A 16,611-nucleotide genomic window follows, 5' to 3' on the forward strand; every position below is an offset into this window, starting at 1 on the left:
TGAGGCTGTGTTTTCATGCTTGCTTCCCTGTGATCTCTTGACGTATTCAAATTTCAAAATGGAGGATGAGGCATTCGTAGACGAACTTGCTTCGCTTCTGAAAGTACCTCCAAAAGATGAGATAATCCAATATGCAAAGACATTTCAAAATGAGAGAGACCTAGATACATATTTGAGAGATATTTTAGCTACTGAATATAATGCGAATCTGAGTGCAGTTAAAAGATGTTTGGCACTTTGGAAGCCTGCTATCCTTCCTGGTTTAACTTACGAGGTGTCAAAAGAAGATCCTTTTTCTTTTCAAAAGAACAAATCAGGTGCAAACAATAAGAATTCGAACAGTTCTGTAGGAAATCAAGTTAAAATGAAGAGAAAAGATGTTCCAAAAATGATTATCACAGAGAAATCATCAGCTGTGCCATACAAAGAACAAGATCTACCAGAGCAAGGTTTGTTGAGAGAGCAAAACCACAATGGAAGGAAAGACATGCCACACGATGTAAGAAAAAGAGAGATCAATGCAAAAACAAAGAAAAAGTCACCAAAGTTTGTATCATTGTACACATCTGAAGGAAAAAGCCGAGCTGAGGAGATAATGGTAGTGCCAGGCAGGCATGGATGTGAGTGTGCAGGACAGAAACATAAGTTGATTTCGAACTGCCTTGAGTGTGGAAGGATTGTTTGTGAACAAGAAGGCTCAGGACCATGCCATTTTTGTGGAAATTTAGTATGTACTGGTGAAGAACAAGAAATCTTAGCAAGAAACTCTAGGGCTAGTGAGAAGTTGTATGAAAAGCTAATGACTAAATCATTAGAAAAACGACAAGCAGATTTAGACCAAGCAAAGGCACTGAGAGACAAACTTGTTGAATTTGATAGGACAAGTGCAAGACGGACAAAAGTTATTGATGACCAGGCTGACTATTATTCTGCAGATAGCAAATGGTTGTCCAAAAGTCAAAGGGAGAAGGCCAAAAATAAGGAGCAGGAATTAGCCAATACTAAACACAGATCAAGGCTAGATAGGAGGTATGTTCTTGACTTTGCAGGCAGAGAGGTAAGAGAAGACAGTGTAGGAAATAGTTATTTTCCACCAGATGCAGAAGATGCTGAGATGCAAGATGTTTATCATCATAATGAACCAGATGTACCTAAGGCAGTTGATAATACTGATCCAAGGCTTAAAATGTCTGCACCTGTTTTTACTGGAGCTGGCAAGGTTTCCTCTTCAGCTGACAAAGAACAACCGATTGTTAAAAAAAATATCAGAAGTTCTCTCAGGCTACAGGATGATGAAATTCAGAAAATAAGTGACCAAGGCCTTTGTTTAAGCATGCATCAGCCATGGGCAAGTCTGTTAGTAATGGGAATCAAGACAGTGGAAGGAAGATCTTGGTATACTGCACACAGAGGGAGGCTGTGGATCGCATCAACAGCAAAGGCTCCAGACAGAGATCAAATTAAAATGGTAGAGGAACAATACAAGTCATTATATGGCCATTATGTTGAATTTCCAGAAAATTATCCTTCAGGGGCACTTTTAGGATGTGTAGATGTGACTGACTGTGTTAGTCAAGAAGAATACAAAAAGATGGATGGGGATACTACAGAATCTGGTTCGGAATTTGTATTCATTTGTGATAATCCTATTGAACTGCTAATTAAAGTTCCAGTTAAAGGAAAACATAAGATTTGGAAATTAGATACCCAGATACACAAATTAGCAAAAAGTACTATAATGAATCAGTAGAAATTTCTAATCAAATAATTGAGTCAATGAAGATTATACTTTTTACATGAAATTTGTTTTACCACATTCTAAATCTGCTCTCATCATTGAAAGTACTGTAGTGTGCTGTAAGTTTTTGCCTTCAATAAGGAAGAAATGTCACTCTTATAAGAAGAAGAACCTGTCAAATTCTCAGCCTTACACAAGTTTATATCTGGAGCTATACTGGCAAAAGTTTACTGAATTAATATCCCACTCTACTTAGAATATCAGCAAAGTTCTTTTGACTAATGTTAGCTAATTTCTTTATAGATTGTGCTAATTGCTACCAACAGAGCTTATCTCAATATATATATATTGCACAGGAAATCTTAATTGCAACCTGTCTAGCCAAATTTTTAAATTGTAAAACCTGAGGCCACTGATCATTTTAAGCCCACATTTTGGCAAAATAACAGGAAGTTGCATTACAAGAAGCGTCAAATTGTTATGGTTAGCAAAGTTTTGTACTCTGTTTTTCCAAATCTGATAATGCCTTCGGAAAGATCATGCAATTCTGAATAAGGGAGTTGTCATTTTTAAAGATGGGTTAAAGAATTTTGGGGTAAAATGGTAAAGTTTTCTTACTCTGTTAACTAAATCCAAATAATTTGAAAACCCATTTCGAAATTATGAAAAAATTCAAAACCCCAGAATTATTTCGTTTTTGTTATATCATAGTCGGGTTTCAGCTGAAATGTAATTCAGTGAAATTAGCTAGACTCATAAAACCATTTACAACGACAGCAGGCTGTAGCTAACTTATGCTTTCAGTTATGCTATTAAGACATTGTGTAAATCTATGTTTTTCTAATCTATTAAAATTTTAGTGCACCAAGGCAATTTCTAATTTTGTGATCAATGTTCTTTTGGGAGAATAACGCTGCATACCAATAATTATTGTTTTCTGCAAGATATATAATTTAAACCTCGATGGAAATGTACTGAAAAAAATTTATTACCCCATTAGGAACTAGTGAACAATATTTGATAACCCAATATAACAAGGCTAAGCAATTACCTATTTTATAACAATTCTTCCACCCCGAGACACAGCATTAAAATGACAACTCCCTAAGCAAAAATTTATTGCTACCTAAACTTTTAGTTTTGTAAAAAATCTTGCTTCTAAAGTTTAGATCTTGTTCACACGAGACCTGGACCAGATCGGATCCAACAGCATCACCTCTGAAGGCCATATTATCTTTAACTTGATTGGCTAGATACTATAAGGACTTGTCGTTTGTTTTTTCTAAATGAGCTGTGAACCGCTTGCCACTTTTTTACGAGAGCTATAACGAAAAACACTTACAATGAACGAGAATGGGAAAGAAAATTGAAGGAAAATGCTGATAATCTACACATAAACTCTGCTGGGAGCTAAGCATTGGTCGATCATTTTGCATGTACCCGGCGCCAAAGATATTGTACCAAATTCAGAATAACAAACTTGGTTGTGCCCATGTTGACTTTTTTGATACAATACGGGGCGCGCTCCACCGACTCTAAAGTGGGGGGCCAAAAAGGGGGGTTACCTATTTAATACTTAAGAGAGGGATTTAATACCTATAGTTAGCAAGAAAAGTGGGGGGTAGTTCCCTTGTCATTTTATTTACTGTTCAGGATTAGGACTTTGAAATATTAGCTGTAATTGTTTGTGAACACTCAAGAAGTGCATTGTCAACCTTTGCCAGATTTGGTTATATCGACAGATAATCTTTAACCCTCCATTATCATGTTGCTAAGAATTGAGCAGTATTCAACAAAAGTTAAATAGCAGTTTGGTTGGCATGATGGATATCTGGCTCTGGCGAGAAACTTGCCATAGATTAGAAAAGAATTGACGGAAGGGATGAAGCTTGTGGTAGCATTATCTATCCGATATAAACCAACATCTTTGAGAAATTGCTGCTGAAGGGACAAGAAAGACCTCAAGAAAGACAGATCGTGCTGCCGTACACAATAAAAATCAGTCTTGTTACAGAGAATTTCGTGATTAGCAGAATCCACAGCCTGATTTAGATAAACGAATATTGAGCCAGAACCTAAAAATTGAGCCAGTTCGTCGCAGCACAGATTTTGGTTCAATTTGTTCAAGATTTTCATTAAGGTTTAGTAGTGGATCGGCTGGCCCAAAGTTTTTGTTTTATGTGAGAAGAAGCTACTTACATGCAAGGATGTGATGAATAAGTTTTATTCGAGTTTTCAGTCTACAAAAGAATTATAGCAATGTTTAATGATAGTTAATCTAAGCATTATTTCATCCAATTTTTTATCTAATAGAAATCACGAACGAGTGGTCTCTGCAAATTTCTATATAGACAGCTAATAGCAACAAAGTCAACTTTTAAGTCAAACGCATCAGCAAAAAGATAGTCTTGCCCAACCAGCCACCTCAGATCCTTGTAATTATAAATACAGAGATTCCCAGTATAAACACCACCACATTTGTGCGCATGTTGACTCTTCCAAAGCCTTGCTAGTAAGTCGTTTTCATTTGATGTCTGCACGTCTTCTTCTACATTCAACGGGCTTTCAGGATACTGGTCATCAGGCCTATATGGTGTACCACCCGGAGTTCCTGGTAAACGGTCGAGCGTGGCCCAGTAGAACTCTTCGGGATTTTTAGTACTCTTTGACCATCTTAATAACTTTTTAGCAATCGAGGAATTGATGACGAATTCTACGAATCCTCTTGTCGCTATGAAGGCGCTGTCACTGCGAAACAAAGTAATGTTCTCTGGAGCATGTGTTTTTCTCCTTTTTGTCCTAGAAAAAATTTCATAACCGGCGGGGTGTTTTACTTTTTGGTGAACGAATTTGGTTCGTTTTATAAAGCTTTCACGAGTTCGATCTAGGAACGTGAGGCCATTTTTATAATGTCTCTTTTCCAAGTAATCTCCAATAAACGTATTGTTGCGTAAAGGAAACACCGAACCTGGTAGTGTTATCAAATACCTCCATGGTGTAGTTGTGTTCAGCAATGTTCTAAAACATGAGATATGGGCTTCGATTCTTTCGAATGTTGCTAAGCTTATTTTGAAACGCTCAGGCGATAGATATATGTTATCAACGCAATCTGAAATGCTTTTAATCAAATTGTAAAATCGTTTTGTTGCACCACTATGAACATGCAAGCAATATATATTTTTCGAATTGTAAACTGCTTTTAGAAACTGAAGTGTTTGATGTCCAGGCCTATTGAGTAACACCGAGTAGGCAATGGGTCTTCCTTGTTTATCAATTGGCTGCGAAGGCCCTTTAATAAAACTGGCTATTCTATCACAATCATTGAACATCATGGACAGATTCTTGTCACTAACGATCGATAGTTCTATTTTACGTAGCTTAATCTTTTGCATGGCTCTCCAGCGAATTTTGTCGTTTCCAGACACAAATGATTTGCATATATTTGACTTACTGTCTTTCCCAGACGTTCTTACACTCAGATTTCCAAACAGATCGCTTTCAAGTATTTTTGACAATTGCCTTTGATCCATTGATTCTTTCATAGTCAACGAAATCGTGCCGCCTATGCTGTCATTGAACGAGTCTATTTCTAGAAATCGTTTCAATTCAAGGTGATGGTCTTTTTTCAATTGCTTCGGAACAGGATTGCTGCTATTGGTTGTTCGTTTCACAAAGTTTTTGATATTTGATAATTTACTTTTCGTGGAATTTAGTTCATAGACATGGTATTTCACACGGTCAATGAATCTGTAAGCAAAATACGAGCTGATACCCAAGTATGTGATCAGAAACAAGGCTGTTGAGGCTAAACGAAGATGCATCCTCATAATATGTTTACAAAAACGCTTCAGTTGAAGGCCATCACATTTCAAGGTAATGCATGGCCAGAAAGATACCCAGCAGAGGCATCATATTGAATACTCCTATTTAGTTTGTCTCTCATTCGAAATTGATCCATAGATTGGTATTTCATACTCAGAAACGTTCCAACTTGTAGTTCAAACAGCTTAGTTTGATGGCAGCTCACAAATAAATATGATCCTCGAAGGAAAAATGATCCTGATATTTAACACGCAGGAAAAGTCGTTGAAAGCTTTCTACAGGCAGATGCTCCATGACTTCCGAAGAAAACCATTCTCTACGTTTCTTTATGTTGAGATTGACGATAAATGATCTTGCTGCAGAACCCTGAGGCGTCAAATGTTAACTAAAAATCTTTTTATCAAATAGCGCTGAAAGCTGTAAAATGCACAAAAACTAGTCAGTTTTTAAGATGATACACGGCTAAGTCTCTACGATCCAACAGCCGCCATACTTCAAGAATATTGCTAGTATCAGCAGGTTGGATGAGAAAACACAATTGTTTTGGGCAAACAAATGTGATCACATGTGATCGAATGATCTTGCAGCATGGTGCTTGACCAGTTGAAATCACAATTAACGTCATACACCGAACACCGTAGATAATTGGGCGTTGTTTGTTACAGATGCAAAGTCAGAAAGCTGCTAGGGCTTGGCAATCTCTGGAGGTGACCAAACACTGCCAGGGAAAGAAAAACAGTACACCGCAGTACATAAGGAACACCGCAACGCAACGAGAATAAACAACAACAAACACACAAATCAGTGATGGCTAATATTTCGCCCCGGCATACAGGGCTTCATCAGAGCAAAAAAAGCAGTCCATGAAACGAGCTGATACCAAATCGAGGGAATCGCCCATTGAACACGTCAAGTACGCTGACTATAATGAGAGGTCCCCAAAGCACTTCTGCTTAAAGTACAATGGCTTTTTCGAACGCGCTTAAACCGAATATGGCCACTGATTGGCTAACAGCGATTAGCCTTGGTTACCAATTTCTTTCTTGCATCAATGCACTTTGCAATCTAGCTAAGAAATTCGTGGACTGGGACACAGGCTACAAAAAGGTTGCCTGCCAAAACTGTGTTCCTTAGAGTCAGAAAACATTATATCTCCAATGGAGATTCAGATTCTCCATAGCTCTGAGCCTACGGAAGTTTATCCAGCAATGCAGTTGTTTCGAGTAAGGTCAATCCATTAGTTAAAAACGTAAAGGCCGAGCCATATATCATTTTAATTAAATTCCAATTATAACATATTAAGTATACGAGGAAAGCCAAATAGGGCAAAATTTCATCCGAATGAAGGTTGAACCGTGTTTGAACTCTGGTGTTTTAATAATAGTTGCTCTTTTATCAAACAGGTTCTCGCAAGATCATATTAACTGTCTTTGCTGTGGCTTTTCGGGCAGTCAAAGTTATTGGCAAACGATGGGCTTTTGAATAGAAAAAAGCGTTATGTTCAAGTAATAGATGCTTTTTCTAATTTTTTCTATTTCACGCATTTGCTAAGGGAACATCTAGCCTTACTCCATTAGCCTCTGTTTCACTACTGCCTATCACTTGACAGACGCTAGGTAACATCTAGCAGTGAACACAGTAGTTTATAATTACACAATATTCAAGGTTTATAATTACGGTACTTTGCCCAGTTGTCTCTGAAAACTGAGCAAATTAAAAAAGTGGGGATTAGAAATATTAACGAGCTATACAATTGCGGAATTCACAAAAGACAAAGTTAAGATCGTTTTACGTTGACCGCCTCGAAATTCGAATTTTCGCTAATTCTAAGAATTGCCCAGCCTCTTCGTAAAAAATTTGTGGATACTAGGGTCAGGTCTTGTCTAAACATTCGACGGCCACTTCCTTTCAGTTGAATAGTAACAACACCATGGAATTCACGAAATTATAGAAAATAAACAAAATTTGCTTGACTTTTTTTGCAAGGGTTTTACTATATAGGGTAACGAAAAATTGATGTCAACTCAAAGGGAAGAGGGAGCATCAAAAGTTAACAAAAGAGGGATCTGGGTTCAAAATGGTTAAAAAGGCGCTGACGTAAATTTCGAACGCTCTACAGCTATAGCGCCGTGTGACATGTGTATAAAACCAAAGAGTTATTAAGTGTGACGTCATAAAAATGTTTTTAAAATTTTTAGATATCAACCAGATCTCACTATTGCTGTTTGAGTGTAGCGTTTTTCACATGAGTGTAAGGTTTAGGTACCATGAAATAATGTATTTATCTTGAATTCTGAGAAAGGTTTACGAAAAGAAAATGAACAAAATCAGCTTTATATCTTACTAGATGTTACATAAGAGCAAAAATCTTTAAGGATTTAAGATAATCAACGGATTAACTTCCTCAATACAGTCTCTTTCGCTTGTGACAAAGAAAAGATGAATATGAAATTCACTTGGAAAGAAAAATAGCATTAACTACAGCAAAACAGGCTATCGAATTCATAACGTTAACGAACATTCATAATTTAAAAATAGAGAAAGAAAAAGCATTGGTTGATGCTCAGGGCAAGAGAAGGGGTGGCGCAATTACTAGGTTTGTTTTATATCGGCGGCAGCGACGCACCGTCAGGAAAATGGATGATGTCAAGTACTCTTAAATTTCCATGTACTCTATTTTTGACATGTTTGCTATATTCCATACTTAGGTCCATGTCAAAAGGACAGTTTATCGGACACGAGAGCAAGTTTGAAATCTTCTATTTAGCGCCCCTGTCTTTTAATGGCCTTCCTTCAGAGAGAATTTTTTTGGCGTTGGGTTGATATGAAAAGGATTGATGGCGTTGGGAACTGCCATATGTGCCAAAAGTTTACCTCCAAATAAATGTAGACCTGATAATATTGTCATTACCATATTGGGCCTAGGGTATCACAAACTTATATATGACGTCATATTGGGCCTAGGGTCTCACAATACACACCCCGAGAATGACATTAAATACATGCATAACTACCGAAAAAAGCGAGACATACGGAAGAATAAAATGGCTATTCAACAAAAATTGAAACAGCAACTTTAATGGAATATCAGCTTTTTGGACAGTCAATGTGCTTGGGTAAACGGCTTAAAACTAAAAATGACTAACTAAATCGCATTTGATTAAAACACCCCAAACTTAGGATGGGAGGTAAAGTGCTTTTTACAATAGTATACTTTCAAGCAAAGAAAAGCTATAAACACATTTATCGCTGCCCCCTGGAAAGAGTATCTTAAACCGTCTGTAAATTAAATTGCATCGTTCATCCTCGAATGCTCAGCCGGGGGTAGGCTAACTTGCAACTAGTATAAGGTAACTGCGCGTATCGAAAAACATCCCCAGTTATATGCTCTTCTTTCTAAATAACTCTTACAAGTATTTACATATATGATTGTTCATCAAGACAGAAATAGCGAGTCTATACCTGTAAGCTTTGCATTAGCGCTTGGCTTATAACAGGTCTCTCGTTTGTGTTTTCTGATGAGTGGCTCACAGCGTGCATCTGTGACACGGTAACATTGATGGCATCTGACTGCATGATTGCTGATGCTTGCGCAATGGCCGCTGCCTCAACTGGATCTTCAGACGAGCACATCACTTGAGGTTGCTCAAGCATTTGTGATTGGGCAATGACCTGCGCTTGACTAATGATTTGCGATTGGTTAATGATCTGCGACTGATCGATCACTTGTCCCTGTGTGATTCTGTGATTCATGCTATGATGATCCATCTGTTCTGTATTTGCAAGTTGACTTTGACTAATAGGGTGCATTTCAGTTAGTATCTGTGCAGTTGCATGGGTCTGTGAATAATCGATGCCTTTTTCCATTTCTTGCGATTGAGTGATTATATGGGCGCCTTGCAGTCTTTGATGTTGGCTAATGATTTCTGATTGATCAGCTTCAACCTGGACAACTACTTGCTGTTGCTCAAGCCCTTGTTGATCCAGACTATGTCCCTCTTGAATGACCTGGCCTTCAGCTATCACCTGACCTTCACTTATGACCTGACCCTCACTTATGACCTGACCTTCCCCCATGACTTGACCTTCAGCTATAGCCTGGCCGTCAACCATTTCTTGATTCTCATCAATCACGCTTTGTTCCAATGCCTGTTCCTGCTCAATCAACTGACTATGCTCAATAATCTGAGCATGTGCCATTATTTGACTTGAATCAATGATTTGACCCTGACTCACCATCACTTGGGCTGATCCAATCACTTGTGCATTGCTTACTGCCTGTAGCTGCTCCAACACCTGTGCGTGATTCAGCACATGGGCATGGTCAATGACAGCATCAGCTCCTGCTTGCAGTATTAGGTGTGTTGGTATCTCTCCTTCAACAGTAACGGTTATCATTGCCTTTCCAGCATGGATACGCCTATGCCGAGCTAGGTCATTGGTACGTGCAAATACTTTCTCACACACTTCGCATGTGTATGGCTTCTCACCTGTGTGAGTGCGAATATGTCTAACAAGATCTCCTGAATGGGCAAATTTTCGACCACATGTTTCACACTCATGTGGTTTCTCACCAGTATGAATTCTCTTATGTCTTGCTAAATCATTCGATCGCGTACAACGCTTCCCACATACATCACAAGCGTACGGTTTCTCACCAGTATGGCTGCGTTTATGCGGTGTGAGATTACTTGCTCTGCTGAAACACTTACCACATATATCACACGCAAAAGGCTTCTCACCAGAATGAATACGGCGATGAGCAATTAGATGACTTGAACGTTTGAAGCTTCTTCCACATTCCTCACAAGAATGACTCCTTGGAATTCCTGGTTGCCGTCGTTTGGTTATTCGTCTTTCTCTGGGTTCTGTCGCTTCTCCTTCTTTCAACTCTTCCTGGTCTTCCTCTTCCTCCTCTTCAATCTTCGGTTCTTGAGGAGAAAACTCCTCTGTGTCATCACATCCATGCTCTTTTCTGTGTTCTGTCAATTCTTGTGGGTCATCAAACGTCTTCTCACAAATACCGCATGTTTTGATATCTTTGTGTAACTTTATATGCCGCGCGAGATCGTTCGTACGGACAAAAGCCTTATCGCATATCTTACAAGTATACGGGCGCTCTCCAGTGTGAGTACGCTCGTGTCTCACCATGTCACCTTTGTGCGCAAAAGACTTTCCACAGACTTCACATGCAAATGGTCTCTCGCCGCTGTGAATTCTTTTGTGTCTTGTCAAATCATTTGAACGACTGCATTTTTTACCGCATATGTCACATTCGAACGGCCGCTCACCAGAATGACTTCGCACGTGTGGCTTCAAATTACTTGCTCTACTGAAACATTTTCCGCATATATCACATTTGAAAGGCCTTTCCCCAGTATGAACGCGGTTATGAGCAATTAGATGGCTTGAACGCTTGAAGGATTTATCACAAGTTGCACATTGGAAAGTCTTTCTCTTGCCATCCTTACCATCCTTATCCTCGTTCTGACTCTGCACAGCGCCTGCCTGCTCCAATTTTTCAATATCTGCTTTTGATAACTCACCATCCACCTCCATAGCAAGTTCGTCGGTTTCTGTAATGGTAGGCACTGGACCATTTTCCAATCTTTCAACTTCACCAAGTTCATTAATCTTGAAGTAGCTAATCTCGTAACCATGTGCCGAGGCAGCGATCTTTACATCAGCTACTTCACCTGGAAACAAAAAGGGGGCGTTTCACTCTCTTAATTTGGGTTGTCTACGAATAAAGAAAGTCGTTCATGAAGTTAACTAGAGTGAAAAAGCATCAATACAATAGAAGATTTTAAGACTTAAGACAGAGAGCATGGTCATTTTGAACTGTAGTTGAATCCTTTGAAGTTGTATCCCGGAACTAAATCGGTCTGGTTTCCAATTCCCACAGGATTTTCTAAACTTATTTATAATGTCAAAAGTCGTACCTAGGAAAAGTAATAAATTTGCTAATTCAGGCCATTTCCTTAACCCTCTCCCCCTTGAAGGTCTGATTTGGCATAAAGACTTTTTTTGGCATACGGATAAGAAGCCAAATGTTTATTGGAAATGAAGCAGAATGTTTCCTAGAAATGAAGCAGAACGTTCTTGGAAACTAAACTGTGATACTATTGTATATTGGCAACCGCATACCTATCGGTAGATTTTCATTACAATTTATGCTTAAATCAATCATATAAAAGCAAAATACTTGTTTAATCACAGCCTATAGTCATTTTATTCACAAAACACTGATAATACATGAGTTGGTTCCTGGAATTGCTCATTTCCATAAACGGAAAAAAAGAGGCACATGTCAAGATATTGAATGTTTGTAATGGTAGACATTGCCAGTGCATTTGCGTTTTAAAAATTACTTCCACTCATAAATCTCTGCCAAATTCATTTCTTCCCCACAATGTTAGGATATTCAACTACCCCGCAATGGTAGGATTGCAAAAATAGTCCCCTAAATGAATGTTTAACTCTATCATTTTCTCACACAGCTCACAGAATATTATCTTCTGGTTAGATAGGGTGCAAAGGGAGCACAACTCAACGAACCATGGCCTAAGCAACATACCGCGGCCTAAGTAATCACTTTTACCCCTATAAATGCCCCCTATTGCTGAAAGCTGATTGTACTTCAAATCGATTATCGTTTATTTTCAATAACAAAAGTTTGGAATATCTCAAAACAAAAGTGACACACATAGACACATATTGGAAAGACTATATATAAATCTAAATCATGTTTATAAATTTATACATAAATCTGTTTATAAACCTGAATATATGTTTTAATTAAATAGACCAAAAAACTCCTAAAACAACATTGTATACAAATCTTACTGTTTCAGCTATTCGGAACAGGTGGTGTGTATCAATACAAAAACATATTGCTTTGGATAAAAACATCAAAGTTCCAGGTGCAGCTATGTGAGATCAATATAGATCAAAATTTCTTTAATGAAACTATAACTGGTATCAGTATCAGCTTTTGTCGCTTTGACAAACATTTTGTTATCAAGGGCTCTTGTGAATGCCTTAAAACTGCCTTCAATGTGGAGAGAGGGTGATTGTAAAAAGAACTTTATGGAAATAAATTAATTCAGGCCGCAACTGATTTCCTTCTCAATAAGAATTTAATAGCTCTCTTATTTCCAGCAGCTGCCATTATCAAAATGCATTTAAACATTGAAATCAGAAACTTTTGGACAAAAAGTTATCTGAACTTTTGATCAACTTCTGTTTGACTTTAACTGAAAGGTTTATACTCTAAGGTAATAGAAAAAACAAAGAAACCTATAAGCTTAAAAAAATTGAGAGGAACAAATCCAGGAAGTTTTGCAATATCCCAATCATTTAAAGTTTCTCAAATGTGTTCCTAGGTGTTTCATGACAGTTGCCTGAAAATATTGCTGCTTCAGTATTTACTGCTTTTCAAGACTAGACTTTTAACAGTTAACAGCAACTGCAATTTCCCTAGTCTGTTTCTCTTTTCCATGTGGTGCTAAGATATTTTTCATGTGGTGCTAAGATATTTTCTATGTGGTGCAAGGAACATTAATTTTTACGTCTATACCATAGAATTTCTCACAATGTCTTGTTGCATATGCTATGCATTTTAAAATCAACTTTGTTTGATTTGAAAACAAAACGAAGTCACAGAATAAATGATAATTTTTCTAGCCAAATAAAGTTGGCAATTAACAATTAGTTATATCTCAGTTACAACTGGTGCTTCAAGGTAAATTTCACCTATTTGAAAAAACCAACTTTTGATTTACATAGTTGGCAATTTGAACTGACCAAATCATTGGGAAAAAAGCTGTGTGTACAATGACAAAGCATGACAGATTACTTGAAAAGTGAAACCAAATTAGTTTCCAATGCTTAAAAATTCTGTTTGGACCACAAGTATGTTAGGTGCGAGGATGGCTCAGTTGTTAGAGGCGCTGACTACAGACCCAAGGGGCAGTGGTTCGAGTCTCTGGCATGACCAAACTTTCACCCAGAGTGGGAAGAGTCCCCAGCTCTCTGTAATTCCAGGCGTAGGAATCACGAGGTGTGGTCACATCAAGAGGAAGGACCAGGACACTGCTCAATAAGCATAGCTTCTCAGTGTCCTAAAAACTACATTCGGACGCTAGGTAGCAACAAATACAAATACAAAATTATGTTAATGAAGGTCTCTGTTGTCTGGTGATGGCATTATGGATGAAACTCAGAGCAGCAACTTAGCACTGTCCTGCTCTAAACATTAATAGCATGTTTTCAAATGGAAATGAAGCAGTAGATGGGGAGACAACCAGCATTGTCATAAACAAGACAATTAAAATGTAATACATAAACAAACAATGGATACGAGAGCAAACAATTTCATAACTTTCTTGCGTAGATATGGATAGCAAAGACAAATTTAGAAAATTGATCACATAAAGGCGAATTATTTCTTTTTGAGGTGGGTTACTGTACTCACGAGATACCCCTCACATGTTTTCACAATTAGTTGATTTAAAGATGGCAACACCTTTAATGAAACTAGATGCAACTCCAACAAAGAGCCATAATTGCTTCCATTTTCAAAATAATCAGCTGACAGATGCTTTATCAAATAAATTTGAATAACCTCTTGTGATCATTATAACATTTTAAGATAGATTGAGCACCTTTAAATCAAAGACCTGTTAACGACCATTGTTAAGGAAAATAATGAAAAACATACTTAGGAACAGTGGCCCACCTTCACTAAGCTCTGCCACCTGAGCAGCTTCAAGTAAATGAGCTTTGATATGCTCAGCATGAGCCTCTTCAGATGGTAACAAAACATCACAATGGTCGCACTTATAACTTGTTTCCATACTAACATCTGTACAAGCATCTTTTGGCTCATGAACTTCAGCTACTAGCATAATAGCTTCACTAGCTCTTGATGCATCTTCTTTGGTAAATGTATCTCCACAATCCTTCTCAAAGGTAATATGCTCTCTTGGTGGCTCTGAAACAGCTATTGGAATTTGCGGCTTGATTTCAGGTGACTGGGACCCTTCTGTACTCTCCATACTTGTGTCCCCAATAACTAAAATATAAATAATTGAAGGTATGTTTAACTATTCTTATAAATGGCAAGGTAACTAAGAGGGCTTCAGAGAAAAGATAAATGAAGAAAATATATAAATTTAGCTTTAGATCCAAGTTTCTAATGAAAAAGAGGAAATAGCTTCTTTTAACCTCTGGGGAAATTCAGAAAAAAATTATAAAGAATACAAAGACTGATAATATATTTAGAGATATATTATGTATGTCTTTTTTATTTAGCAAAGGAATCATAATGTGCACTGAGACGGCTGTTGCTGATTTTAACTTACTGAAACTTATTTCATGATCCTTTAAAAGAGTTTTTAGTGTCAACTTCGATGAAAACTTTGAACAGATATCAAAACTGTGCTATATGTTATCTTGTGAAGTTTTATTGTCTGCTGATAACTATACAATAGGCATAGATTGTTTTTTGCTCAGTATTCCTTGCAAAAGGTTTTAAAAATCTTTTGTTAAAAGTTTCCAGTTCAAGTCATATTTCAGTCTTCAAAATAAATTTCATTCTAGGAAATAATTATTGCTAAAATAATTATTAAACTTTGGTTTCTAGTGTTTCAAGTGCAAATATTTATGAGAAATAAATAAACTGCAAATTTTTGGTGCTCAAAAATTTGGTTACCTTGGGCTTTAATAGTCATTCTTGTCTTTTTAATATAAAAAAAATTCCAGTCCAAAATTACTTTTCAATTTGGTAAAACAATTTGCTTTTATCAGGATATCTTAAACTTAAAGGGATATAAATCACTTTTCGCATGTTAAACTTAATGGGATATTAATCACTTTTCACATGTAATGACATCCAACACTACAACAGATCATAATCACCAAAAACCATAAAAAAGTTAGAGATCACAAGGACTGAAAGCACAAGTTATATCTCTCACAAAAACATTTGGCAAAGATTCTTTGCTTTTGAGAAAAATTTCCAGAAAACCCCTAAAAATCTTATTATTCTGAAAACATCTCGTACGCAGATTGGAAAAAAACTAATACTGAGTTTTTGACTTATAATAATAATAATAATAATAATAATTTTGTGTAAAAGTAGGCTTATAGCAAACACCAGACTGGCAACTTTGCTATATGCAATGGAATATGTTGACATGCGATTTGACTAGATAAAGTAGCATTCATTAAATTTCCAAAACTTCATTTTCTAAGCCTTTAGCATTTAATTTTTTGAGAGGAGGCCAGTTTATGCGATTTTATTTCGACTTTGTTGATTTGATGATCGTTTGCCTCCTTTGTTGATCTATCTCGCCGTATTTAGATCGGAATTGATCATTTGGCATATTATCGAGTGAGATTGTTTTATCATCAGATATTGCTTGATTGAGAAAAATATTAATACCAAGAAAAGGTACGCAAAAAGTGTTGTCGTCTGTAACTACCCCCTAAGCCGCGATAGTTTCTGAAACAGGATGCTCTTGTTCCAGATAAAGATGCGACGACTATTCCAGAGCCTCAAAGTTGGTCAGAATAAACAAGGTCAAAATATTAGTGAAATCTAATATTGTATCGTCCTTTTTAATGTGTAAAACATGAAAAATGCCGGTAAAAACTACAACGGCGGGAAAATTGAGAAATAAATAAGGACACTGTGCAGGAGATGGCTAGACTGGCGGCAGGAAGGCAACAAACTACAACTGAATGTCGTTCAGGCCATCTTGATGCCGATCCCTGGAAAGTAGCGCCTAAAGCAAACCGCCAAAACAAAACAAAACGAGTCCTTCATAGCGAATAAGGGGATCAGCTTTCTTGCGAAAAATGTAACCTGAAAATCAACATTTTCACCAACCTCAAAAGTTTGCTATTGCGAATCCAGTTAGATGCAGATTTTTGCTATAAACTTCGGTTGTGAAGGAGCATCGAAGACGAAAGCGCAAAGGAAGAACTCCTCCGACGAAACGAAAACCAGCAGCATGGAGGAGGAGATACAATGCATTCTGGGAATA

General features: G+C 37.3%; 3 protein-coding genes across 4 annotated transcripts; 1 reads left to right on the forward strand and 2 right to left on the reverse strand.

Moving 5' to 3' along the window:
* Positions 1–58: 58 nt before the first annotated feature.
* Positions 59–1,796, forward strand: LOC135692531 (activating signal cointegrator 1). The gene has a single exon (XM_065210689.2). It carries the CDS (start codon positions 59–61, stop codon positions 1,748–1,750), a length of 1,692 nt encoding a protein of 563 aa, XP_065066761.1. The 3' UTR covers positions 1,751–1,796.
* A 554-nt stretch (positions 1,797–2,350) lies between these two features.
* On the reverse strand, positions 2,351–7,754 carry LOC135692533 (beta-1,3-galactosyl-O-glycosyl-glycoprotein beta-1,6-N-acetylglucosaminyltransferase 4-like). Its single transcript, XM_065210690.2, has one exon. It carries the CDS (start codon positions 5,563–5,565, stop codon positions 4,045–4,047), a length of 1,521 nt encoding a protein of 506 aa, XP_065066762.2. The 5' UTR covers positions 5,566–7,754; the 3' UTR covers positions 2,351–4,044.
* Positions 7,755–7,887: 133 nt separating this feature from the next.
* Positions 7,888–16,611, reverse strand: LOC135692530 (uncharacterized). Of its 2 annotated transcripts, none has more exons than XM_065210687.2 (3): positions 16,455–16,611; positions 14,301–14,636; positions 7,888–11,256 (listed from the first exon to the last, which is right to left on the reverse strand). In XM_065210687.2, the coding sequence occupies exons 2-3, from the start codon at positions 14,617–14,619 to the stop codon at positions 9,017–9,019; spliced, it is 2,559 nt and encodes an 852-aa protein (XP_065066759.2). In that variant the 5' UTR covers positions 14,620–14,636; positions 16,455–16,611; the 3' UTR covers positions 7,888–9,016. The 2 variants fall into 2 exon arrangements, with proteins under 2 accessions (XP_065066759.2, XP_065066758.2); XM_065210686.2 differs by having other exon boundaries at positions 14,283–14,636.

Source organism: Rhopilema esculentum, chromosome 3, assembly GCF_057945365.1.
Source record: "Rhopilema esculentum isolate cy_ngs chromosome 3, ASM5794536v1, whole genome shotgun sequence".
Lineage (NCBI taxonomy): Eukaryota > Metazoa > Cnidaria > Scyphozoa > Rhizostomeae > Rhizostomatidae > Rhopilema > Rhopilema esculentum.